The sequence below is a fragment of the Rattus norvegicus genome, chromosome 6 (genome assembly GCF_021556685.1).
Source record: "Rattus norvegicus strain SHRSP/BbbUtx chromosome 6, alternate assembly SHRSP_T2T, whole genome shotgun sequence".
Taxonomy (NCBI): domain Eukaryota; kingdom Metazoa; phylum Chordata; class Mammalia; order Rodentia; family Muridae; genus Rattus; species Rattus norvegicus.
In genome coordinates, this window is record NC_141539.1 from 128,362,830 (window position 1) to 128,389,931 (window position 27,102).

Consider the following 27,102-nt stretch of genomic DNA (forward strand, 5'->3'; position numbering starts at 1 on the left):
GATGAATTTAAGGCACTCTCCCTATTGTTCACAAGGACAGGGATTATGTGACTTTAAACTCTTAATACATGTCACTATTTTGAGTATAAACTTCGAAAGCCAGAAATGCACTATGTAAGTTCCAAACAAGTACAGAGATAAGATACAAATAAAAATGTACTTATGACAAAAAAACACAGAACAAGCTGCTGCTGGAGAGGTGGCTCAGTGGTTAAGAGCACTGACTGCTCTTCCAGAGGTCCTGAGTTCAATTCCTAGCAACACATGGTGGTTCACAACCATTTGTAATGGCATCTGATGCCCTCTTCTGGTGTGTGTCAAGATAGAGTACACACACACACACACACACACACACACACACACACACACAATATAATAAATATAATATAATTAATATAATAAAAATAAATAACTTAAGTGATGGAAAGATAGTGTAAAGGTGGCATTGACAGCTTAAAGCCTCTCACAGATTAACACCGTACAGCTCTAGTGACGATGTCCACTCAGGGTTCAGAAACACACTGCTATCCACCTCATGCACACTAATAAAATAGAAGCTGGGAGCACAGTACAAATGCTCTATAAGGCAGCAGGCTCCCGATTCCAGCCAGACAAAGGCAACATGGATGGAGAAGACAGACCAGTGCCCTTCATACATGAAAAACTTACAAACGGGTGTGTTAAAGGCAGAGCCTTGTGAGCCAGCTAGGATCTGCAGGACTATAGGTGTGCAACCAAACATTTGCTTCTAATGAACCACGGGCATGTTTATTATAGAGCAATTGCTTGACAGGCAGGCACTTTTACCATTTATCAACGGTAAAGGCATGGTGATGGGGAGATGGCTCAGCGGTAGGAACACACACTTTGTCCCTGCAGAGGAATTAAAGTTCCTAGCACCAATGCTGGGCACCTTACAGCTGTTTATTACTCCAGTTCCAGGGGATTCAACGCCCTCTTCTGGCCACTGTGGCCACCTGCACCCACAGGCATGTGCCCACACACAGATACAGGCACAAAGGCATTAAAAATAAAAAAGTAAATCTTTATTTTAAATATTCTCATTACAGAGACGGATCTGCTTGTTCATTTTTATATAAAGAATCAAATCTTCCTGGGATCTTTGACCCTGCAGGACATAGCTTGTCTTTAACATTTTTCAGAGCTGTTTGGTATTTTATTTTCTTCTCATTGAGGCTGAGAACCAGGCTTTGCCTAAATCTGTAGGGCAAAAACTGCAGAAGTATATCCAAGGCCATCTCAAATTGTTGGAAAAATTTTTCCTAATCCCCAAGCTGAAATTCATGTAGCGGTTTTTTAGAATGAAGTGTAAGTCAGCCACTGGAGCTGCAGTTTTAAAATTAAACATTCTAACTCCGTGACTCGGAGGCACACTCACTTGACATGCATGTGCTAAGGGATAGTGGTGAGGCCATCTTACAAGCCTTTGCTCTCCATAACTAAGCCATACGTTCTGCAAAAGGAGAGCCTGTGTAGAAGCGTGCCCACTGATAGTCTGTCATAGCCTGAGCATGTGTTCCAGTACGCACCCACATGTTCAATGCAGAGCGTGTGTGTGTGTGTGTGTGTGTGTGTGTGTGTGTGTTGTGTGTGTCACACCACACAGCACAGGTGAGCGCAGCAGACACCTGGGATTCATTGCATGCTTAATTCTGAGCTTAGATTTGGTCAAGAAACCTTTTACTGTTGCCAGTGTCACACACACACACACCCCATTTTGTCAGCCTTACATTGAGTCACAGGATCTTAGATATGCAGTTTAAAAAGCTGCAGACAGAGTCATTTGAAGCCAAACTTAACACGTTGAAAGGTTTGTTTTTGTTTTAGGGCCAGTGAAATGGCTTTGTAACAAGGGCAGAGTCACCTGTTATAAAGCCCAATGACTTGAAATTGACAGGACCCATATGGTAGAAGGGAATCGCCAAGTCCTGCAAGTTGTCCTCTGCCCTACCTATGTGCGCACGCATGCACACACACACACACACACACACACACACACACACACACACATGGGGGGGCAGTAAGGGAGGGAGGGAGAAAGAGAGAGAGAGAGAGTAAGAGAATTATTAAGTAAACAGGGCATTTTCTTTTAAGCTTCTTGGAAGCATCGGCATGATAGGTAGTCAAGTACACAGAAATCATGAGGTTAGTGCCCAGAGGAGCAGAGTACTGCAGAGCTGTGAGCCTAGACCTGAAGGCCCGTCCCCCTGGGAGTGTTGGGAATGTGGACATGCGACTGAGAGACTGAGCTGCAGTTTAAGAAGCTAGTGAGGGTAGAGACAAGCATGAGCTAGAGACTGGATCTCACATTCTCTGGGGACATGCTCTGTCTAGGGCCACAAACTAAGAAAGCCCGGCGTAAACTTGTTTTTGATGGTCCCAGCACAATGTTGGCTCTGAGGTTAAATCCACAGACCTTCTGGGTACTAAGGTACCATAGTCAGCGAGGGCAGGCCACACCCACCTGGGGATAGCAAGCAAAAGGTGCTTTGAAGGAAGATAAGAGTTCAGGAGGAGCCTCTTCTGCACACCACCTTTGAAGAGGAAGCTGTCCTCACTGTTCACAGTAACCAGCTCTGCAAATGGAGACACTGAGTCCCTGGAGCTCCTGACGGCTTTGCCATGAGCCCTCTGTCCTACGAGACATCACCACTCGCTTAACTGCACACTTACACGCAACACACTTTCTTCCATGTGTGTGGTGTTTGTGATAAAGTGTTCAGTCGACGGTGAATCGTGCACAGCTCTACAATATAATATTAGTAAGCTGTTGACTCACAATAATGAGTTAAGGACTAATTAAAGAAAACAGCACAAGTAATCCAAAGTTGAAAAGAAGGTACAGTCTGGGATACCATAAAAGAGAAGACCATAAAAAAGGTTAAAAAAGACAATATGTTTCAACGAAGGTGTGCACGTATAGCCAAGATACAAAAACACGAAATAAGCAACAGACTCAGGGTAATGAGGACTTCAAGGAGGGAGGGACGCTGCAGAAGGGCCCTGCAGGTGGTTCTGTTGAAGGAGAGGTTTCAGCAAAGGTGGGTGGTGGGTGCCTAGAATCTCCCATTCCCCTGCTCTTCTGAACACTCCAAGTCACCCACGTGAAGAAAGGAGAGCCTTGGTGGGAACTTGGAGCTTTGTGGCCAGCTGTGGGCGCTTCTCTGCATCCTTCTGTACTGAGAAGCATACACTTAGTTCTGTTTGCTTGATGCAGTTCTTGGGCTCTGCTCCATGTGGCTCAGAAGCAAATCCTGTGGTTTTGATATCTAAGAGAAATCCTGCCACTCATCTGTTCTGTGATGTGTCCTTGTTGTAGCCTCGGCAGCGGACTCATTCCACACACGGAACCGTCTGTCTTTTAGTTTGAATTTTATTTCCGGGAGGCAGCTCACTGCACCTTTAAAGTCTGTTTTGAGTTTCCAATCTGTCAATTTTTGAGGCTTGCTTGGCACAGATCATGCAAATTGGGCCTTGAAAAATGACAGGACCGTTTCTATCTTGTTTTATTTAGGAGCGGGATAAGTTTTACTTGTCTCGGAGCGTTGTTCTGGAACTTCTGCAGGCCCTGAAGCTCAAGTCACCTTTGCCAGACACAAACCTCCTGCTTCTTGTCCAGGTAAGCCCGTGCTGCATACGTAAAACTGCTCATGATCTTGCCCGTGTCGGGGGCGAGGGGGCAGGGAATGGAGGCCTGGGGTATGTGCCTGAGGCCAAAGCCTGTGTCAGGAGACAGGGGAGTGGCAGTCTAATGTTCATACTGTCCTTGACTCTTCTACTAAAAGAGGAGTAATTTTCCCCCAGTGTGGATCTAGTTTTGTGAATGATAAAAAAGTAAAATAAAACAATAATTTTTCTAACCAAGAAACGTGCAGTCCAGGGCTGGAGAGGTAGATGGTCACTAGGTTAAGAGCACTCGTTAGCTCTTGTGAGGGACCAAGTGTGTTTCCTCAGCACCCACATCTGACTCAATCCAGCTCAAGGAGAGATACAACGGTTTTTCTGGCTTCTGGGGTATGCGCACATACGCGCACGCACCCAAACCTCCCTGGAGAGAGGGGAGATTTAAAATGAAAGAATTTAAAAAGAAGGGAAATTTGTAATTCATCAGCTGCCAGGCGGCTCACACGACAGTGCAGAGATGGGACCAACAAAGCCCAGAGTGGGGCTGTGGGCAAAGTTTTCCTGTGCGGTCCAGTGAGCATGAGTCAGCCTAGGAATCTTCTGTATTTATGAGGATGGGCCAAGCCAGACAAGCCAACTGGCAGGATGTGCTGAGTCCATGGGGTGGGAAGCAGGGCTCAACTGCTGCGGGTCCCCTAAGGTGAGGCTTGAAGACCAGCACTGGAGATGTAATGACAGTGACTACAGTTTTGGATACTGGGCTACACGTGAGGGGCTGAAGCTTCTGTCCCCATGCCCTTAACAGCATCGCAGGCAAACCCACTTAAACCTCCAAGATAGGCTGTGCCTTGTGCCAGGAGGGAGAGAGCTAAGGAAGGTCCTCGGGGGAAGCTGTGAGCAGGCGGGACTCTGTCCTGTGTGATGTGCAATCAGGGAAAACTTTGTCAGGGCCTTGGCGTTACAGCTGGGTCATCGAGGACAAGTGTCTGCCTGGTAGCTCAGGTAGCCAGAGACTGCAAGGCTTTACACAAGCTCCCGGGCCCTGGGTGCGCAACACAGCACTGGACAGTTAATCACCCCTGGTCTTGAGCAGAGCGCATCTGCGTGGCTGATCTTCTAGGCTCTGGCGCCTCACAATGTAGCCGTTGCGGGCTGGTTTCTCCGAAGTACACGAGTCAACCGTAATAAGCGCTTATCACGAAACCACAAAAGAACGCTGACAGTTTCAATTACCCGGCGCTTAAGGCAGCTAGGAAAACAGTGGTTACTACTGCACCGGGTGCCGTGTAAATAACAAAAACAAACTGGCTGAACAAGAAAGAAGGCTAAACGTAGACGTTTCTAGACGGGCCCCAGGAATGTGTGTCCACGGTCACACACACAATACGTTTAGGTTGTTTTGTTTTGTAAGACTGAGTCTCATCCTGTAGTCTAGGCTAGCTTCAGCTTCTCAGAGGATCTTGCCTTAGGCTGTCAAGTACTAGGATTATATTTTCAAACTAACACACACACACACATACACGCACACTCACACACACACTCACACACATATGCACACTCACACACTCTCACTCACACACACACTTTCACTCACACACACACATGCACACACAGACACACACAGTCACACACACTCTCTCTCACACACACACTCACACACACAAGCACGCATGCACACACTCACATATGCACACACACAGACACACAGACACACTCACACACACACTCTCACACACACACAGACACACACACACTCACACACACAGACATACTCACACACACTCTCACACACACACTCACACACACATACTCACACACACTCTCACACACACACTCACACACACATACTCACACACACTCTCACACACACACTCACACACACACACAATCATTAAGTTTAGAAATTATTCAGGTTGAAGCTGTGTTCAGGAAACACTACTATCCTACTCTCGAGGAACAGCTTTGTCACTAAAGTAAAAGTAACAAAAAGTAACAAAAGTAAAAGTAAAAGTTAGCATCATGCCATTTTGAAGTAACCCATGCTCTCTAAACTCTTAGAGTAAGTCATTCTAGTTATTAATGAGATGAGTCAGTGAGGCATAGCTTGAAGCCAGCATAGCTTCCTGGTCCCCTCGAGGTCCTACCCCTGCTGTGGAGAGAGCTTCCTGTGTGTGAAGGGGAAGAGCCTCAGTGTCCCCTCTGTCTGCTCCATTCACCTTTCACCGGTGGGCCCTCTAGCTGCCTCTTGAGGATAGTGAGGTGACAGCCACGCTCTCCTGGCTGTTCCTTGGCCGGAAGGTCTAAGCTAGACTCATGCTCCCATCTTTCTTGGAGGGTAGCATCAGCTCCCAGCACCCAGACAGTCAGCAAGGACAGAACATGTACCATGGACAATGAGACACCGGCTTTCTTCACATGGGTCAGTGACCACATTCTGAGGACAGCAGGATCTGACTCCATAGCTGAAAAAAAAATACATCTTGGGAGATAGAGGAGGATGGCAGAGAGGACAAGGTCCCCAGGTAACCAGCATGGATCACGTAGCTGCCATCATCCAGAAGAGCCTGTTGCCCTGACACCAGATCCGACATCAGCCGCCTCCCTAGAAATGCCTTCCTAGATGGCTGAGTTCGTCTGAACGGAACTGTTGTGCCCCTCCCATGGAGAGGACACACCTTAATTGGGTTTCAGTCAGCAAGATGGCAGTACCAAAGACCCTGCCCGACTGTGCTTGCCTACTTTCAAGCTCCCATGGCAGCACAACAACTCGTTAAAAGCCACTGAAAAGACAGACTCCTAGTCCAAATGGCTTTCCCCTGCTCCTCGGTTTGCAGAGTGGAATCTCTGCTAATTTGCACGCACCCCTCCCACGCCGTGGGGTACCCACGCATCCAAGTGTCGAGGGATCACGTTGGTAAAAGGTCCTCTCTTAAAAATAGGTTAGCTGTGGGCTGAGAACAAAGGTATAGCCGCTGTTTTTAATACGAGTTGCTAATCCTAGCTGAGGTACTAAGAACCCGCCCTATGGGAGGGGACGAAGCGCTATTTTGGGGATTCTTTGGTAAGGGTGAACTTATCGATGGCGCCTCATGGGTGGTGGTGTGCGTCTTTGTGTCCTTTTGTTTCTGGTGGAGGAATTCATGTTTCAGTGGCAGTATCTTCCTTTCTGAGAGCACAGAATTCTCTTGGTTTTGTTTTGAACTTTTGTCTTTGAGATTATAATATAATCACACACACCATCTCTCCCTTCCCCTTCCCTCTGAAGCCTCTTTTTTTATTCATTGTTGCTACACGAAAGCTCCTCACTTACTCCACCCTGCCCCTTTCTGTTTGAGCAGTTCCCTGCAGTTACAGTGGAGGGCCCTGCCAGTTTGTGCTTGGCAGCCCTAGTGGAAATGACGGATTTACCGAGTTCGGTTGCTCATACGCTGTTAAGAAAATACACTGGATTGTGACGTACCTGCCTTTTTTAGAGGATCCTGCACTTTTTCTCTCTTTCAAGGGAAGTCCCTTTTTAAAATGTTGTCTTGTATAAGTCCTGATGGCTTTGAACCTGAGCACGCAGGGGGCAGGCACCCGAGGAAGGTGGAACCTGGTACTCACGTCTGGTGTTTCTTTGGTGACCTCCCTTTGTTCAGTGGCCACGAGGCCATACAAGCGCATTTTGAGGGCCCAGGACCTCCCGCTGTCCCGGGAGACCACTCTCAATGCCCTTTCTGTCACACAGTTGGTGTGGCTCCATCTCACCATGGCCTCCCTGCTGGAGTCTCTCATCAGAAGAATGAAAGTTAACACCGGCATCCTGACAGCAGCGGGCTTAGCACTTATCTAGAGGGTCTCTGTCTCAGAATGCAGACTCAGACAGCTTTGGAAAAGTCATGCAGTGGGCAGACATGCACTGGTGTTGGGTCAGGAATATGCCTTCTGAACTCCGTTAGTCTGGTAAATGTTACTTACCCATTTCACAGTTTTTACTCACAGATTCTGGTCGAAGTTACGGGCTTTCAGGTGTCTGAACCTGATGGAGGACTTTTCCCTCTACGGCACTAGAAATGAACACACTAGATAGCAGATGGATGGGTGTCAGGAGCTGTGCACATCCCGCCACGCAGCTCTCAGCATAGCTACCCCCTCCCCCTTTCCCTCCCCCATCCCCGTAGCTTGGGACTAAAGCTAAGTTCCTTCCATGAATGGCTGCACCTCTCACAGGAGAAGAACAGTGTTCGTTAGCCCTTAGACTCGGTCCTCAGAAGGTCATTGACTTAGACCCCTGCGTGGGAGCCCTGATCAGTTAGCGCAAATGTTGGTTTCCATTCTTGAGTCCCATAATTTCTCATCAGGCGCCCCTTCCATGATTGTCTCTGCTCCATCCCAAGTGCTCTCTTCTTCCAGTTTGACAAGATGGAGTTTGCCTAGCGTCACGAAGGTGTTTTGACCCTTCGTTTGTCTAGCATCACGAAGGTGTTTTGACCCACCCAGGTTCCCCACACCTACCAAATGGATGGGAAGGAGAGGGTGTCTGTCTCTGAATCCTGCAAACGGCAGATCCCAAAGTTGCTAGCATAGCTGGCCAGAGGCCAAGAAGGGAAATTAAACAGGAGTTACTTACCCAGCAGTCTCTGGGCTTCAGTTAACTCCCCCCCCTCCCCAAAACAAAACCATAAATAGTCAAATGTCAGATTGAGTAGGAAACGCCTGTCAAGGTCTAAAATGAAGGCACATTAAATTATAATCTTTCAAGACTGTCCTCATCATGGTCTTAAGTCGTAATTGATTAATAGATTCATAAACTCTTCCTGGGCCACTCTGGGACACCAGGCTAGCTCCGGAGGGGTCCATGTCAGGTCAGCTCTTGTGAGGAGCCCCCGGCAGGTTGAGAAGCAACTAGTAGGCTACTGCAGTCTGATGGTGGCGGCTGAACTGTCAGTGTGTGGAAAGCCCCGTGGGTGCATGGGACAGGACTCAGGCCCTCTCAGCACAAGGGAGCATGCGTGAGTGAGGTGGAGGGAAGAAGGTGGACATGGAGGATCCTCGGGGAGGAACAAACAGAGCTCTCACTCTGACACCCATTTTTTTTTTCTGTCTTCACTCTGAATCGCGCTGTCATGACTGAAGTGATGGAAGTCCACGAGTGTGTGCTGACAGCTGTCAAATGCTACAGGATGGACTGGGGGCCTTGTGAGCTCTGAGAGTTCCCCCAACTTCACTTTCTACCTTGGTTTAACCCTGGCTTTGTGCATGAAGTCAGCATACACATATCCATGCTGTTTCTAAGCTGTTAGAGATGAACCATCATGATTAGCAAGTCTGGTAGTTTTCCAGGGTGGATCATGACAGAAGTGAGCATGAATGAATTTAAACCCCGTTAATAAGATTATAAGTGTCATATGACTGTCCAAGAGCTATTAGAAATAATTATTTTTAATAATTATTAAAAACAATTTTTTTTTTAGTTTATTTGTGCAGATGCTGGAACCAAGCTAGCTGAGTCCACCATCCTGAGCAAGCAGATGATAGCCTCTGTGCCCGGGGTAAGTCCTGGCTGAGCGTACGGTCTGTGGTTTTGGATCTCAGTGAATGGTGCTTCGGATTGGGATCCCAGCTTGAGGCTTGTCACTCACCAGTGGTGACTTGAGAGTAAAGTCGCTGTGGCCCCCCACTTCCTTGTCATCCATGTCGAGAACCAACTGAGATAATGCGTATCAAGTAAGCGTTGTACAGAGTAAGTACTGCTTACCAACGCTGGACACGGCGGCTACCATAGCGAGTGACAGACCAGCGTCATAGATAACTCCCCTAACACAACAGCTACAAAATACTAACGACGTTACCTGTGGGGGTCTTACTTTCAGTACGCTGCTGCTATCATCATCGAGATACAGTGAGCACCTTTATTCTTAAAACTGTGCCCAGACTTTAGACTCTTTAGGATAGATTCATGGGAGGGGAATTACTCCACTGACTTTAAAGGGCCTTTAACATTTGTCAGTGCAGTGTAGGAAGGGATGGGATCAAATTCCAGTTCCTAGTAGCTTAGTACACAGAAGCGTGCCGTTCCCTTGCGTGAAGTTTGCATGGGCACCCCGACAAGTCAGAAGATGGCAGCCACTTCAGAGGTGGCTCCTCTCTCCCTCAGCCCTCTGTGGTGAGGGGTAGAGAATCAAGCACAGACATGGGAGCTTTTACAGGTCAGATCTAGGGACAGAACATATCTCTTCCGCTTGTCTTACACAAGGGCACAGCAGCTGCAAGAGAGGATGGGAGACATGGTCAAGTTAAATGCCTGGGCAGCCAGAAGCTCTGCATGTTCTCTGCCTGTGCTGATGAATTCCTTAAAGGCTGATAGTTGCTGTGTATATGATTGATAAAAACGCACCCCTACTCTGCGAAAGGTTGTCAAAATCAATAAGAAGAAGGCAGATTCACTATCACCATCAATAAAGCAGCTGTTACAGGATTCTCCTCCAGAGCCCTTTCCAGTGACACAAAGGAGGCCACTCAAAAGACAGCTTTAAAAAAAAACTTACCTTTAACTATTTTATATCCATGAGTGTTTTTGCCTGTATGTACATCCTTGCACCACATACGTGCTTAGTGCCTGAGGAGGTGGTGAGCCTTTCCATGCAGGGGCTGGGAATTGAACCCAGGTCCTTCATAACAGCAAGAAATGCTCTTAACCACAGAGCCAGCTCTCCAGCCCCCAAAGGCACCTTCTACTTTCACCTGCCACCAGTGAGTTATAAACATAATAAGGACAATAAACATATAATATCTCAAAATGTAAAAGCAAAGTGGCTAATCGGCAGAAATTTTCTCTTTCCCATACAAAGGAACCTTAAGCTTTGATTGACATGTAAAAAACCGTAGGTCTCTGATTATGAAACCTGATGGATTTGGAGGTGAGCAGACACCCGTGGAGCCATCGCCACGGCCTGGGCGTGTACATCGTGTCTGCAAGTTCTCACTGATTATTATAATAACACTTTGCATCTGAGGAGTCCTCAGGGCAAAGTTGTAAAGACACACCAGCATCGCCAACTGTAGGCTTTATTGTCACCTAGTGGTACACCAGGGTTTACCTGTCATGACTGGCACCTTGTCCCCACTGGCAAATGCCACCCGTTCTGCTCTCCTTGGCAGACTCTTGATTACTGCACATACTGATGGTCATGTGGAAGTGTCCTTCTTATAAGCCCCCCGGGAGGGAGTGAAGCCAACCTCAGGGAGGGCAGTTTGATAAGAAATGCGTTCAAGAAAATAAAAGGGCACCAGCTTGCATACATTCAAGTGTCATTTTAGATGTATCCTTTAAAATAAGAAAAATGGGAGGGCTGGAGAGATGGCTCAGCGGGTTAAGAGCACTGGCTGCTCTTCCAGAGGTCCTGAGTTCAATTCCCAGCAACCACGTGGTGGCTCACAACCATCTGTAATGAGATCTGATGTCCTCTTCTGGTGTGTCTGAAGACAGCGACAGTGTACTCACATACATAAAATAAATAAATCTTTTAAAAAAACGATAAAGATAAAGAAAATCATTAAACGGGGGAGGGAGGGCAATGCCCAACCCCACCACTGTTTAGAATAAGCATTTAACTGAAGGGCTACAGAGCTGAACCGCTTCCGTATTCCAACAGTTCCCTGTGTGCTGGGATCCCTCCGCAGAGGTTTGGAAGGAAATTCAAGCCCCACCGCTCTCTCAGAAGAGAAAGGCAGGGTTTAGGATTATAGAATTTTAAATTGCTCTTTTTTTTTTTTTAACGCTTTGGGTTTCCCATCGTTCTGCAATGAACTCACGCCGCCGTTTTTATACTGTAAGAAACACAGCCTGTAAAACAGATGGATTCTGAAGGGCGGTTTCAGCTCACAGGCCTGAAGTTAGCCTCGAGCTCAGCTCCTTTGTCACAAGTTCCCCGTCAGAGCAGACAGATCCCTCTGAAATGCAGGGAGCACGGTCCCTTGTCCTGTCTTCTGGCGACACATCTAAAGATATGTCCACATCTTACAAAGGAAAAGGGGGAGGGTTGGAAATTACAAGGGCGAGCTTTTTAAAACGCAGACGGCTCACTCCCCGAGATTTTCCTGAGCCCCAGGTGGGTTTTTAAAGCTGGATGTAGTTGCTGCCACTGGAGCAAACTAACCCTGCAATGGTAAATATTGAATAATGCGCCTAGGGATTCTTTTCAGTGACATTTGCCTAGTTGGACTGGTATAAAATATTGCCTATGAAAGAAACAAATCCCTTTCAAGAGATTCAAGAGCAGAGTCTCTGTTCCTATTTGCATGATACACGAAAGGTCAGGGAGAGTGGAATAAATCGGGGAGGGGAATCCTGGCTTTGCATCGAAGGATTCATATTGCAAAAGCCGGAGCACAATAACCTTTTATAATTCCTTCACTGGATTTAAATTAGAAGGAGAAAACCTTAGAACATGCGAGATGCCTGGAAAACACTGACAGACTGGCCACTGACCTCATTTGACTATTTGTTATCCTGTCAGAGGATTTGACAAGCGGAACATTCTAGAAGAGAGGGGAGGTGATACAGTTCAGCGCGGTGCAGATTTACATGAATATGGGGGAAATGAAAGTCTCTGGGTGAGCTAGTTAAGTCTGTAATGTTCCAGATTTTCCTAAAGGAAGCCCAGAGAGGCTGTTAGCAGGGCATTCACAGGGCTTCAAAGACTGCGTGCCTTTGATCCGAATTATGCGGCTGACATGTGGGTTCTCTCGCGGGCACAGCTCTGACGAGGGAGCCTGTCCATCCACTTTGCTGTTTCACTTCCAATCTCAGATTCACCACACTGCTCCCAGAGAGCAGCGGGTCCCCTGCCAGTCCATAGTCCCCCACAAAGGCGTGCCTTTTCTTTTGTTTTGAAATGGACCAAACACAGTCCAGGTGTATGAGGGAATCCATCTTCCTTCTACTTACCAATCCTAGAAAGAGCTCAAAATGAATACAAGATTCTACCTCCTAACGCATCTGCCGTGCGCGTGAAAGCAAACCATGACTTGATTTGAAAACAACTTTTGGCTCTGCAAACCCAGTATGATACCTGGGGGGCGGGGTTGAGACGGTTAAGGTTGTGTAAACCTTGATACTGCACATCTCACAGGCATCCAAGGCTTCTTTGGAGCATCTGATGGATCAGTTAGGTCTGACTCTTGTGTTTACACTGGTTTAAAAGCAAGCAAGCCCACTTTAGTTGCCTGGTGGAAATAGCAATTACTTTTCTTTCTTTTGGGCTTTCTGGTTTCTTTGCTCTCTAGCACAAACTTTTGTTTAAGCCAGTTTTGTATGGAACGTAGTAGTGGTGGGAGTGGGGGTGGGGAAACAGAGAAGGAGACAGCTTTTTGGTGAGTCTGTGGTGGCTGAGCCGTGTCCCCGTGTTTCAGTGTGGGACAGCAGCAATGGAATGCATACGGCAGTACGTCAGTGAGGTGCTGGACTTCATGGCGGACATGCACACCCTAACCAAGCTCAAGGTAAGCTGGCTTCCCCCCATTCGTCCCTTAGGATACAAAACAGAGAGAGGCTTCTGACAGGAGAATAGACCCACAAGGGAGTTTGTTGCTCCCTGCAGATGCAGCTGCAGCTCGGTAGAATGAGCCCGTTTCTTGGGGGGGGGGGTATGAAGAATTAGGGTCCAGTAGTACTGCAAATTAAAAGGAAGAAAAGAGAGTCCCATGGTATCAGCTTTCTGTGTAGTTTTAAAAACACTCACTCCATTCTCAAAATGTCCTTATTCAATACTAGCCCCCTTTAAAAATGTAGAAATCGTGGCTTGGGTCATATGGCCCTTCTCTCTAGTTACAGTCTGTGGAAGTGGGGACATCAGAGTTGAACCTCAGACTGCTGTGAGCCCTGGTGGGTTCCCCTCCTACCACCCAGAGCTACCTTGATACCTCCAGCTTTGGTCTCCTCCACGAGAGTCAGCAGGCTCCTTCCTGGTCTAATGTGCTCAAGATCAATATAAAACAACCCAGGAAGACCGTGGCCCACAGGCAAAGCACGAACTAGGGATTGTTTGTTTCTGCTTTGACACTGTCATCTTTAAGGCAATAATGAAGGGGAGAGACAAGATTCACTTTACACGTGAACGGCATCCCAGTGCAGGTGTTGAATTTATTGCTCGCGTAGGGGTGTAGCGGTGAGATGAATGATTGGCAGCTGCCTTGCTCCGCCATGGTCCTACCACAGAGCTAATAGTCTGAAAGAGTTGAGGAAGGCTCTGGACAGAGGGCAAGCGGAACTCAGTCTAGAGAGTGGCCCTTGCTCAGAAGTCCATCTGCTGAGAACACGGCCTCTTCACGAGGCTCTATCTTTAGACGGTGTGCAGCCGGTCAGGGTGTTTCTTGATGCAGACAGCAGTAAGACAAGATGGTAGTGTCTACCATGTCCAGACCCAGCCATTTTAGAGTGAGCCTCCTCGTCTGTTAGTCATATACTGGTCACCAGTCGCTGGCTACACGAACCTGAATGACTTCAATGCAAAAAGAAGGGGCAGCAACTGTTCCCTAAACATTTTGAGCTTGTTTTACGGAAACTTCTGGAAAAATATTCACAAAATGCCAGTGATGGTCAAAAAAAATTGATACAATCCAACCTCTGACCATTAACTCCTTTTAGGAAGCAGTCAAAACCCTCAAGTAGCTACAAGGTTAGGGATGGGGGCAGTTACAAGAGGGGTGCTCAGACGAACTGCTGGGAAGCAAAGGGTTTAATTGGAAAGTTATTAACACTATGGACAGACAGACGGAAGCATGGTAGTGGCCTTTAAGAGAGGTCAGGGCTCCGCACCAAAACTATACTGGCCTGGTAGGGCCCCTGAAGAGAGGATTCATAGCCCACCTTGCAGAAGTGGGGTGCCTCTCTGAGGATGGGGGAGTATCCCTTAGTCTCTTAGGCAGGAGGCAAGGAAGGAGCAGGTGAGGGATGCGTGACCACCAGTGCCTGCTTCCCTGTGAACGCGTCTCCCACGTGAGTGCCGCTGGCACTGGGAAGTCTGTTAGCTGGGGGATCTGGACCATGTCTCAGCAGGCGTCTCCATCTGTGGAAGGGAGAATTGTCACAGAGTATTACGTCTGAGCAGCAGCTGTATTCCGACATTGCTTTCTTAACAGACACATGACTCAAACATGGTCATTGGCTACTTGGAACGGAACTGGGTCTAGAACCTATGTCTTAAGCCCCTGAGCAAAGGAAACCTTCAAAATTAACTCAGCAAATAGGCACTGAGAGTGTGCGCTATGCCCTGCCCTGTCGTAGGATTGCATTGACAGGTAGCTGTCCTCATTTAATTTACCGTCTGCTAGGGGCCAGATTTGGTGGCTGCTTTTTGTAAGTTGTAATAAAGCTATGGCTCTCACAACTACCATGAAGGAGCAGCAGAAGGAGTGGCTCCGCTACGGGGCCGGGGGAAGGCTCTAAGGGAAGTGATGCTGGGGCTAAGATCGAACGACTCAGTAAAGGGGGCGGCATTTCAAATAGACATTTCAAATGGGTGTTGGGCAGCAGAATCAGCACAGCAGAGCACGGAATGAATGAAAGGAACACTGCAGAGGCCTGGACAGTAGTTACTCTAACTCCACAGGCCACAGGGTGGTCCCATGGGCTCCATGCTGGCCTAAGAACAGCGGGGAACCATTCAAGATGCTAAGCAGGTTGTGTGATTCTTTTGCCTGCTTTTGGGACCCTTTTCTTCTTATTGGGTTGCCTCAGCCAGCCTTAACCTGAGGAGATATGCCTAGTCTTATTGTAACTTGATAGGCCATGTTTGGTTGCTATTCCTGGGAGCCCTGCCTTTTTCTGAGGTAAGAGGAGGAGGAGGAGTGGCTCTGGGGAAGAGGGGAGGTGGACAGGGAGAGGGACTGGGAGAGAGGAGAGAGGGGAAACTGAGGTCTGGAACATCTCCAAGTGTCTACCAGCATTACAAGGTGTCATTTGATTTTACAGAGTCACATGAAGACGTGTTCCCAGCCTCTGCACGAGGACACCTTCGGGGGCCATCTCAAAGTCGGCCTGGCTCAGATTGCAGCAATGGAAATCTCCCGGGGCAACCACAGAGATAACAAAGCCGTGATCCGCTATCTGCCTTGGCTCTACCATCCCCCCTCTGCAATGCAGCAAGGGTGAGGCGCCTGGCATTTTACAGGTGGGGGAGGGGGGCTAGAGAGCGGGCTCTGTGACTAAGAGCACCGGCTGCTCTTCCACAGGACCTGGGGTGGATTCCCAGTGCACCCAGGCTCACAGCTGTCTGTAACTCCAGTCCCAGGGGTTCTGATGCCCTCTTCTGGCTTTTGCGGGCCCTGCACACACACATGGCACACATGGGGAGGCAAAGTATCCACACACATAAAATAAATTAAAAATGGAAGTGCAAATGAACAGAAGTGCTCCCCATAACATAAGCTACCCATAAAAGAGAACGACCCAGCTCGTTCTCACAGGCAATGGAAGCTGGATGCTTCGAGGAATCACTTGAGCCCTAAACCTCAGCTAGTTAGTAAGCCAGACACGGGGAATCACACACACTCTGTGCCTTCAGGCAGCTTGATTGGTAGAGCAGAAGCCACGGCAGGGATGACATGAGCTATGCGGAGGCCCATGCCCCTGACTTGCCTCTGTGGAGGCTGAAGCCAGTCACCTGGGGCTGAGTTGCTTGAGCTCACCAGGGTCACCTCAGAGGAAGGAGTGAGGGTGAGCATGAGCAGAAGAAAAACAAAACCACTTGACGAGTGTGTCTTCCACTCCTCTGCTCCCGGCCCTTTGTGAGGATGTCTGGGAAGAACTTTCTGATAAGGAAAGAAAGGATTTGGGAAGAGTCCAGGGAGACAGCCAGACTGGCTGATGGATACTGAATCTTGTCCCACTAAAGCCACCCCCTTCCTGAAGGGAAAATGGAGGATTAGAGCAGAGAGCGAGACAAATAGATAGGATTTGGGGTTTCCATTCTTGCTGTGGCATTTTGTTTTATGTACCAGCCTGTGAGGCTACACTTTAATCCCTTTTGCCGCTAAGTATTCTCTGGGCATCAGAGGAAAAAGAAAAACCTAATGTCACCCCAAAACGCGTCCTTTCTTCCCTGACAGACCTAAGGAATTCATCGAGTGTGTCTCCCACATCCGGCTGCTGTCCTGGCTACTTCTGGGGTCCCTCACACATAATGCCGTCTGTCCCAATGCCTCCTCTCCCTGCCTCCCCATACCTCTGGATGCAGGCTCCCACATTGCAGACCACCTCATTGTTATCCTAATTGGATTTCCAGAGCAATCAAAGGTAAGTGATTTCTGTGGGATTCAGACCCTGTGCATTGGAACCACTAATGGGACCCTCATCAGCCGGTTAGAGTCTTCTGAGAAGTAAAGGCATTTTAGCTCACTCTCCCGTGTCTGCTAGGAAAGTAACTGTGCTAATGCCATACTTAAAGTTGTTTAAATTCCCAGGCTGTCTTTTCTCCCCTCAAGTTGTTTCCTGGCTTACTTTTATGGAGATAAATTATAGCAGTAAGGAAGAGTTGGTTTCCCAGGCAATTTTTTTTTTGTCTCAAAACAATAGAGAGAAATAACAGGTTACAAATACAACAAAAATTTGGTGTATGGTTTTCGGAACCAAGGATGAAGTCGGGGGGGAATGTATGCCCCATCTCATTCTTTATGCACTTAAAAAAAAAAAAAAAAAAACCTCAAATCCCGTAGGACACATGAACACACAGTGTGGAAGTAAGAAAGCTAGCGTGGTGCTCAGCCAAGCACACTGGAATCACCTACCCAGAGGAAGTTTGCAAACTGCAGAGGCAGATGGTATGCTTAAGAGAATAAAGTAAAGCCCAGGCTGATATAAGAGCCCAGACAGGCAAACCACACGAGTCAGCTACCAGGAGCCAAAGGCTAGTCCTGGAGCTGAGGCAAGCTCTGGGAGATCCTAGTGGGTTTAAGAGAGCCTGAGACTTAGGACAAAGCAAGCTCTGTGAGAAAATAGAGTACCCACCCAGATGACCCACGTGATGTTTGCAAAAGTAACCGTTTCCACCCAGACTTGTACTTGGTCCTTAAGGATGGTATCTGCAACTTTGTGCCCCATTCTTGCACGGCTCAAGGGACTCGGTGTACCTGGGGCAGTGGTGGGAATTAAAAGACAGACGCGGAGAAAATATGGGGTCAGGTAGACTGGACTGTCTTGATATCCAGTCAAGCCTCAGCATCCCAGACACTCTGTGTGTTAATTATATAGAATTGACCAGACTGGCGGGGTCGCTGCATACAGCTGAACAAGGAGATGTGTTTATTACATGCAGATAAACACAGAGGCAGGCTCTGAGATACATCTGGACAAGGAGGCCAGTTTAACTAATCTTAGTAGGAGCAGTCTCTGTGAGGGAGCTGTCTTCAGGCTATAAACATCAGGGAACAGGGAGATATGGTAGACATTTTGTACACACACTGTCAGCATCTGCACATGACCAGAGGAATATTTTGTCGACCTTTTTGTCCTCAGCCCAGGGAGAAGACTTCACCATTTCCCCATGGGCCCAACAAGCCTATGTTCCTTTGACATTGCAGTACCCATGTCAAGAATACAGAATTCAATTAAGACTTGATTCAGTCAGGACTTCCTCTGCCCCCCCCCCACAACCTTTGTGAACTAGAAAACGTTTATTTGATTTTCCCCAGCTTCAGTTTTTCATCTGTAAAGTACACAGTGGGATGGCCTGAGAACTGTGGACGTAGTCTGCGGAAAGCCTCTGTGATTCGGGAGCTGTGGCCGTGAGTGCTCACCACAGATAGGTCTTCTGTTGACACTGCTTGGCTGCCACATGAGTCTAAGCGCAGGGAAGGGGGTCTTGCCTGCCTGTCTTTTACTCCTGGCTGACCTCTTCGAGCCCTGTTTTATACATGTGCAAATACGTTAACATGGCTATACAGAGCATGCCTTTTCCCTAGTCGAGCTTAGGGATGAAAATGTCAGTTTCAGAAAAGGACAAGGCAGTGGGTAGATTTAGTCTGCAAACTAAGGTGTCCTCTCCTGGAAAAAGAGGGTCCCCCCCCCCCCCCCCGCCTCAAGCGCACTCCCACTGGCAGAGAAGAGCGGACTCAAAGCACAGTCTGGGACAATACCTTTGCGAGTCTCCTGTGTTCCCTGGCCAGGCCATCTGCCTTGAGCACGGAGCAACACCTGTCCCCCTCTTCCTTTCCAGACGTGCGTGCTCCACATGTGCTCCCTCTTCCATGCGTTCATCTTCGCTCAGCTCTGGACCGTATACTGCGAGCAAAGTGCCGTGGCGACGAACGTCCAAAATCAGAACGAGTTCAGCTTCACAGCAATACTAACAGCGCTAGAGTTTTGGAGCAGGGTGACACCAAGCATCCTTCAGCTGATGGCCCACAATAAAGTGGTGAGTTCCTGAGGCTCCCTCTGAGACAGACCTAAGCCACACTCCTAGTCATTAACCCACAAATGAGGATGAACAGAGTGCGTGCGTGCGTGTGTGTGTGTGTGTGTGTGTGTGTGTGTGTCTGTGTGTGTGTGTGTGTGTGTGTGTGCGTGCGTGTTAAGTGGCTTTATCTAGCCATGCCACCATATCAAAGCGTCATGTTGTAGGTCAGGAACATTAAAAAACGAAGCAAAACAAACAAAAACAAACAAACAAATGCAAAGCAGATGTGTTTTGTCTTTCCTACCTAGCAATAAATGAACTCTGTATGAAATTTCTACCTTTAGGGTGGGTACTGCAAAGCCAAAAGATTAGGAGAAAAAAGCCACATCTGGTTCGAATTCCAAAGCAATATGGGTAAACCTCCACCATTACGGGACCACAGGAGGTCTCAAGGCCAAGGGAGGGGCTGTCTCAGACTACACCGGAAACACCTGGGGAACACTTAGCCTGCACCCATTTCATTAAACAAACTCGCATGGTCCCTCTGGAGTCAGTGGGAGGTATTTCTGAGAGACTCTGGGGGTTCATTTGGTGTTTGGAGGATTCTCGGCTGAAGGGGCGCCAGCCAGTGTCTTGGTTGTAAGGGCTCCATGGATAGAGTTCTAATCTGTAGACAGTTCACAAACTGGAAGCACGTTCTAGGGATTCTGCTGTACCTAGGATCCCTTGCTGCCCTGGTCACGGAGGTATTTGGGCATGATGTCTAAATTGAGGAATATTTTCTGCTAGCGTTTTGTAAGGAAGGAGGATTCCATATCTCCTTTATGGAAACACGTTCCTTTCTTTGGAGGAGACGGTATAGTATTGCATGTGGAGAGATGTTTGGTTCCGTCGAGGAAAGGTAGGCTCATGTTAGGTTTGCAAGCAGTTCCTGGTACTAAGGAAATAATTGCGTTTATCGGATCACAGGTCTATGACCGAAAGAGAACCCAGGGATCACATAGTTTGTTATTTTGAAGATGCCAACACTGGAGTTTACACGTCATGCTAGAGATGAGCATTTTCATCCAGTGTTTGGGTGCCGGTGCTTTCCCCCAAATCCCTGGCGTTCAAATGTCACAAATGAATCTGTCCCCGGAGCAGTTCTTATATATTTTCTTACATACAAAATTTCTTACATGCAAATTTTAATTATATTTTTTACCTGGAAAAAATTTATTCAACCCAGTAAGGCAGTCTAGTAAAACCTCCCTGGATTATTTAAACTCCATCTGTAAGGATTTCCAATGAGGGACACAAATCTTATTTGAACCAGTGTGAGTATGGCTACCTGGGCCACAGGGAACTGTAAACCACTCCCTGAGAGACCTCGCTGTGAGTGGAGAGAGAGAGAGAGAGAGAGAGAGAGAGAGAGAGAGAGAGAGAGAGAGAGAGCGCACCTGGAAGGGTGCTCAGGATGACACTGAAGCCATGGGTCCTCCAAAGGGAGCTAGAGAGCCCTGCAAATCAGTGACAGCCATCCCTGAGTTCCAACAGCAACCAAGTGACTAAGGCACGACCATTCCAAAGCTGGGGTGAGGGTGGGGCGACGGGACAGAAGGACTTTGAAAGGTCACTTTCTGGTATAAGGTTTCAGAGGTGAGTGGAAGCCGCTCTCTCTGGTATTCACTCTTAGGCAAAGAGAGCTTCTGGGTGCAGGTTACCAGACCTCTGTGGCTGCCTATGAGTTTACAATGTTTCTAGTTGACTGGGAATACAATTGACTGTGACGTTTGTTGTTTCAGATGGTAGAGATGGTGTGTCTCCATGTGATTAGTTTAATGGAGGCCTTGCAAGAATGCAATTCAACCATTTTTGTCAAGGTAGGAGAGGCTTATGATTTTTTACAAATCATTTCATACTGCTAAAAGTAAATATGGATTTGTTTTGAATGCATGGACTCAAAGAGGAGGGAAAGGAATGGATTTGGTTTAAACCCATCGAGCTGGGGGATAGAGGATATAGTTCCTAGAAATGCGGCTAATATGCTGTGTCTGCCGGACCTATACCACTGTGATGAATTCTTCCATGATGGTTGTGCATGACTCAGGAGTTAAAGCCAGCAAGGGAACACTGCTTTAAAAACACCCGGTGACATTACAAATCAGTTAGTGGTGCCCCACTTGGCAAAAGCTATCCAGACAACCAGAGAGGTCTCTGTGTTGTCTGAGGTGATACCTGCTGCTTTGGTCTGACATAATTCAGACTCCTGTGTTATCATTTTAAACCGGTATAAGAAGGTAATTCAAGCATCCATTGCCCTTCCAGAAACAGCAGAGTATGACGTCAGATTAAAGAGCGAGTGGGACCTATAAGAGCATGGGAAACTTTGCCACAGGGAATAAAACCCCAAGAGACAGAGCTGTACCATATGAACCCCTCTTTACCTTCTAGCTCCCCGTTGCCCTTGGTATCCTGTCATTCCTCCTCTTCATCCCACGGATGATTGCTCCTCCCTAGCCACACCTTTCCTTTGCCCTCTACTCTCTTCTCTTGTCTTGACCTCTGCCACCATTGCCACTCAGCACAAGGCATTAGCTTGGAATCATGCGTTGTTTCACACCTTGCTTTGCTCCACTAAAGACGTGTTACCTCACCGTCTCAGGCTGTGCTGGAGAAAAGCAGACATTTTGCAGGGAATGCTCATCTGATACTAAGGCTTTTGGTTCAAATGGAGGAGCTATATCTTAGCATATCTTAATATGGGGAAAAGTCAACAGTGTGGGGAAAACTGTCAGTTGGGTGATCCTACCTGATTTTAATTTTCTGCAGTTTCTTTAAAGTGAAATTTACATGGCTTTACATGTGCTTAGCCAAGCATATCTAAGTTGTATGCTTTGATGAGCCTTGACACCTTTTACTTCTTTTCACAATTATTTATTTTCATAAGTGAATGTGTATAGGTGTAGGCGCATGCTGCTGTGGAGTGCGTGTGGAGGTCAGAGGATGAATTCAGAAGCCTATTGGCCCCTGGTACCTGGGTCTCTGGGGTTGAACTCAGGTCATCGGGCTTGGTGATCAGCATGTTGGATCACTAAGATGTGTCAGCAGCCTGACATCAATTACTTCTGTGCCCCATCACCACGATCAAGACAATGAACTTAGGTGCCATCTCCAATCATTCTTCCACCCTTTAAGGTGCTCTGTTCTGCTACTTCCTGCCCTTGGGCAACTATTGATCTGATTTCTGCCATTCACTATGAATAGATTCATGCCTTGCATGTTTCTGCCTTCCTTACCTTAGGCCTGTTCGACTGAGATTAATCTACGTCGTCACATGCATGAGTTAGTTGTTCTTATCTTTGATGGCAGTCATTGCATGGCTACACTAGACATTGTTCATCCGCTGTTGTCAGTTGGACATCAGAGGTGTCCAGTGTGGGTCTCTCATAAAATCTGCTGCAAGTCCGCACATATAAATGTTGGCGCATGCATGCTTTTGTGTGCTGGGTAAACACCCAGAAGCGACTGCTGGGCTGTCGGTGTGGTTATGGCGACAGACTGTCTCCAAGGTGCCTGTGTTCCGTTATGTTGTCTATAGCCATGGGGAATGTTCCAGTTCCTCCGTGGCATTTGCTATAGCAACATTTTTATCAGTGTGGATTATCGTTGTGGTATTTCATTCTTGCAAATGTTGTATGAAGTGAGCAGTTTTAACATTAGTTATTCTGAGAGTTGGGTAGTAGCATCTCGCTGTGCTTTAAATTGTATCTCTTCAATGCCAGATGATGCTAAATTTCCTTTTTTCATCTGTGTGATTGTTATCTGCTTGCTGAAGTGCCTATTTGGCCAAGCTTGTTGGGTTGAAGCTTTATGCTTACTGAATTGAGAGATACAAAACCTGTGTGAGAATGTGTCCTCAAGGATTTTCCTACGGTTGTCCTTTCATTGTCTGGACAGTGCCAAGGATTTTTGTTTTGGTGAAGTATCCTTCATTAGATCTTTCTCCTCCTTTCCCATCTTCTCTGTCTCTCTATTTAGACAGTGCCGCACGTAGCCAAGGCTGGCCCTAGAGCTACTTCAACCCCAAAGCTGGCTTTGAGCTCCTGGTCCTCCTCGTGCTGAGATTGCAAACGTGCACCACTGTGTCCAAGTCTCAACTTAAAAGAAATCACTTTGATATTGTAATTTTAGAAAGTCTTTCCAGCCTCCTCTCCTCGTCTTGCTTCTCCCCTTCCCACTTCCATTTTCTTTTGTGGCAGTGCCCTCCCTATGTAGCTCTGGCTAGCCTTGAACTCACTGCCCTCCCCACTCAGCATCCCCGGGCTGGTTTTATGCATGCCCAATCCTGTATCGGACATTTTCGTTTTCCCCCAGTTTTTATGTGTGTTCTCTCCCACACTCGTGCCCGTGGCGCATCCTGAATGATTTTTGTGTGATGTGAGGCGTGAAACGTGATACTTTTCGCGTCTACCAAGTGTAATTATTCCACTGTTGCTGTTAAACATACTGTTGATTTTCTATCGAGTACTTTTACATCTCAATGGTCATCCCGTCACAGAAGCCACGGTCCTTCATTCATCCTTTTCAAAGCGGTTTGACATTTATAGGGACTTTATCTTCACAGAAAGGTTGTTTTAAGATCAGCTTGTCAATTTCTAGAAGATCGCTCAGACTGCTGGGATTTCTTTGAATCCTAAGGTTGGAAGAAACTTCAGTCTTAACAATTATCATCTCCTGACCCACAAGCACGCTCTGTCTTTACATTCGTATGTGTTCAACTTCTCTCAGAAGTATTCCTAAAGTGGTCGTATCCTATTTCTGTCGGCTTGATCCACAACCATGTCTCATGGTCTGCTAAGCCTGTGGGAAGGGAGTGTCAGGAGAGCAGGGTAATTTGTGCGCTCGCTTTGTCTCTGCCCAGTCCTATCAGTTTCAATTTTATGTATAATTATTAAGAAGCTCTCCAGTCAGACCTATATCTATAGGATTCCTGCCTTTCCTAATGACTTGAAACTATGAAATATCACCTTTTATACTTGGCGAATCTTTCCCCTGGAAGCTGTTTTGTTGAATGTTGATAAAAATCAAGGTAGGCCTTTCTTACCTAGTGTTAGGATGGTAAATCTATCCCCATCTTTTTAATCTGTGTCAATAACGTGTATTTCTTGCAGACACTGTGCAGGCAGCTGTCTTTCTAAAAGCATCCGGTTTGACACCCTCTTCCTTTTGGTTAAAGTCTTTAGGCCATTTTCATGTTGTGTATTTTGTCACATTGTGGGTTTAAATCAACCAGCTTTTCAATTGTTTTCTGTATTTCTCATCTGTTCTTTGCCCTTTATTCTCCCCACCCCCACCCCCGGTTTGGATTAATGGAGAATTTTGTGATTATATTCTGACTATGCTTTTCTTTGTTTCCTTTCTTAAGATGGGAACTTGGGTCATTAATTTGGAATTTTCTTTTCAAGCACCGGTGTTCAGACTTAGTTTCCTTTTGGGTGCTGCTCTAAGTGCTTTCCCTCACTTGGGTGGTATACATTCACTTCAGTTGAGTTAAAAAACACTTCTTCATTTCTGTCTTAGCTTCTTGTCTGACCTGGAGATTTTTTTAGAGGTATTTTAAATTATCTTCTTAACAGTATTCCATTTATTACTTTTAGTGGTTGATTTTGACTTTACGGTGTATATATATTTTTTAACTTACCATGATCTTCAAGCAATACTGTAGTATTACTTGTCTTTATTACCACTTCCTGTCTCTATACATGTTGTAAACCAGACCACACATTGCAAGGATGATGATGATGATGATGATGGTGGTGGTGGTGGTGGTGATGGTGATGATGATGATGGTGATGATGATCATGCATTAGAGTTTAACCTAGGACTATGTGTGTGCTAGGAAGTGTTCTTCCATAAAACCACACTCATATCTTTTTATCTTTTAGCCTTTTGATATAGTGTCTCAGTAAGTTGCCCAGGTGAGCCTTGAACTCATTCTATTGCCCAAGGAAGCCTTGAACTTATAATCTTCCTGCCTGAGCCTCCCCCAGATAGCTGAGATTCTAGACCTACACCACCATGTCCAGGCTGTCTTGCTGTTTTGACTTAAATAATTAACAGTCACTTAAAGGGCTTTGAAATGGGCTTTGGGGTCATTGTACTTTCTGTTGTTTTCACTTGCCACTTTCTTTTTAAGGATTGGTTTTTGCTTTTATTTATGGATGTGTGACTGCGGGGAGTGTCCACATGTGTGTACTCCCCCCCCCCACCGCATCCGAACAGGGTGTTGATCCCCTGGAGCTGGAGTTACAGATGGTCGTGAGCCACCTGACATGGGTGCTGGGAACCGAACCTGGGTCTTTATGAGTAGACTTGCTCTAGCCACTGAGACATCTCCAGGCCCCCATGCTGGCCATTTTCTCTTTCTTCATGGTTACACATCCACCTTCTGTTATCACTCCTTCTGTACTATAAATAAAAAAACACTTCTCACACCAGCCTGCTGGTAATGAATTACTTTAATGTCTCAAAAATATTTCACAATTTATATTCATTTGTTTTGTATATTTAAATAAGTATATTTTTAATAAGGTATCACTATGTAGACCCAGCTGGCTTTGAATTTCAGTAATCCTCCTGCCTCTGTCCTGGGATACTACACCTTGCAGTGCTTTAACAATCCAATGCTCTGGGTAGCAGGCTCTGGGTCCACAGTGTCACCCAGTGTCTGAGAGGTGCTGTGACCCACTACCTGCCTGCTCCCATGTTCCCAGCAGGAGTCTGCATGGGTCCTGCCTTTCCTCGGCTGTCATGATACACCCCCCTCCCTCGCTTTGAGGCCTTATCTTTACCACCACTGTAAGGTGTTTGGAAGATGGTGCATCCTGGTAGCATTTCCTTTACCCTCCTGTGTTTGAGTTGCTGGGGCTTAGGGTTTATAGGTTGTTGTTTGTTTGTCTGTTTTGGGGGTCGGGGAGACATCACCACAGTTGTTTTCAACTGTTTATCTTCAGCAACTCTATCCGACTGTCTCAGCCTTCCTTTCTCTTGGTCTTCCTGGAAATGAGCATAGTGGGGTTGATGAGATGCTCACAGGCAAAAACTTGCAGCCCAGACTGATGACGTGGTCTTGATGCCTGAGTCCCATATGGTGGGGAAGGGAACAGATTCCTGCAAGTTGTTCTCTGATGTCCACGTCCATTCTCATTCTCTCTCCCTCTCCCTCTCTCTCTCTCCCCCCTCTCCATCTCTCTATCTTTCTCACACACACACACACACACACACACACACACACACACACACACACACACACACACTATTCATCAATGAACAACTTTTTAATTAAAAATAGGTGTGACGATTCTTTTAATTCTATTGTCTGGGTCCTTTTGACTTTGTCTTCTATTAACTGGCTTTTCTTCTCATTTGTGGGTCATTTTTCTGTTTCTTCGCATGCCTTGTTGGACTTTTATTTTTATTTGTTTTTTGATTCTTGACATTGTGGATCTGCTAGCTGTTTTCATACTCATAAGGTAATTAAATTGCTCACAAGCCTTTGAACCTTTCTGGGCTGGCTCTCAGCTTTTCCAGTAGGGGTAGAAGTGGCACTTCCAGCTTCCACAGCACCACTGTGACGGAGCCCCTTCCTGCCAGACTTACACATCCACCTTCTCCCCTCTCACCCATCCAGAGAGCACAGACTCTACTCGCCCTGTGTGACCAGCATGGATGTTTCCCTCCAGTCGCTTCACACAATTTTTATCTCAGTGTTGGGTGCTTTTTCTGCTGGTGCACACTGGTTGGTATTCAGCTCAAGTACAGAGAGGCCCCTTGTAGACCTGTGGCACTGTCTCTGTGGCACTCTCTCTCCGTGGTACTCTGTCTCTGTGGCACTGTCTCTGTGGTACTCTGTCTCTGTGGCACTCTCTCTCTGTGGCACTCTCTCTCCGTGGTACTCTGTCTCTCTGGCACTGTCTCTGTGGTACTCTGTCTCTGTGGCACTCTATCTCTGTGGTACTCTGTCTCTGTGGCACTCTATCTCCGTGGTACTCTGTCTCTGTGGCACTGTCTCTGTGGCACTCTCTGTGGTACTCTGTCTCTG

General features: G+C 47.0%; 1 protein-coding gene across 18 annotated transcripts in view; it reads left to right on the plus strand.

The window, feature by feature from the left end:
- The window catches only part of Unc79 (unc-79 subunit of NALCN channel complex), a 246,811-nt gene that overhangs the window by 213,507 nt on the left and 6,202 nt on the right, over positions 1-27,102 (plus strand). For all 18 annotated transcript variants that reach the window (XM_087553452.1, XM_087553459.1, XM_087553463.1 and 15 more), the window contains 7 exon segments: positions 3,536-3,640; positions 9,099-9,176; positions 13,039-13,128; positions 15,599-15,774; positions 16,735-16,921; positions 18,840-19,037; positions 20,804-20,881. In XM_087553452.1, the coding sequence (XP_087409578.1) occupies positions 3,536-3,640; positions 9,099-9,176; positions 13,039-13,128; positions 15,599-15,774; positions 16,735-16,921; positions 18,840-19,037; positions 20,804-20,881 (912 nt within the window).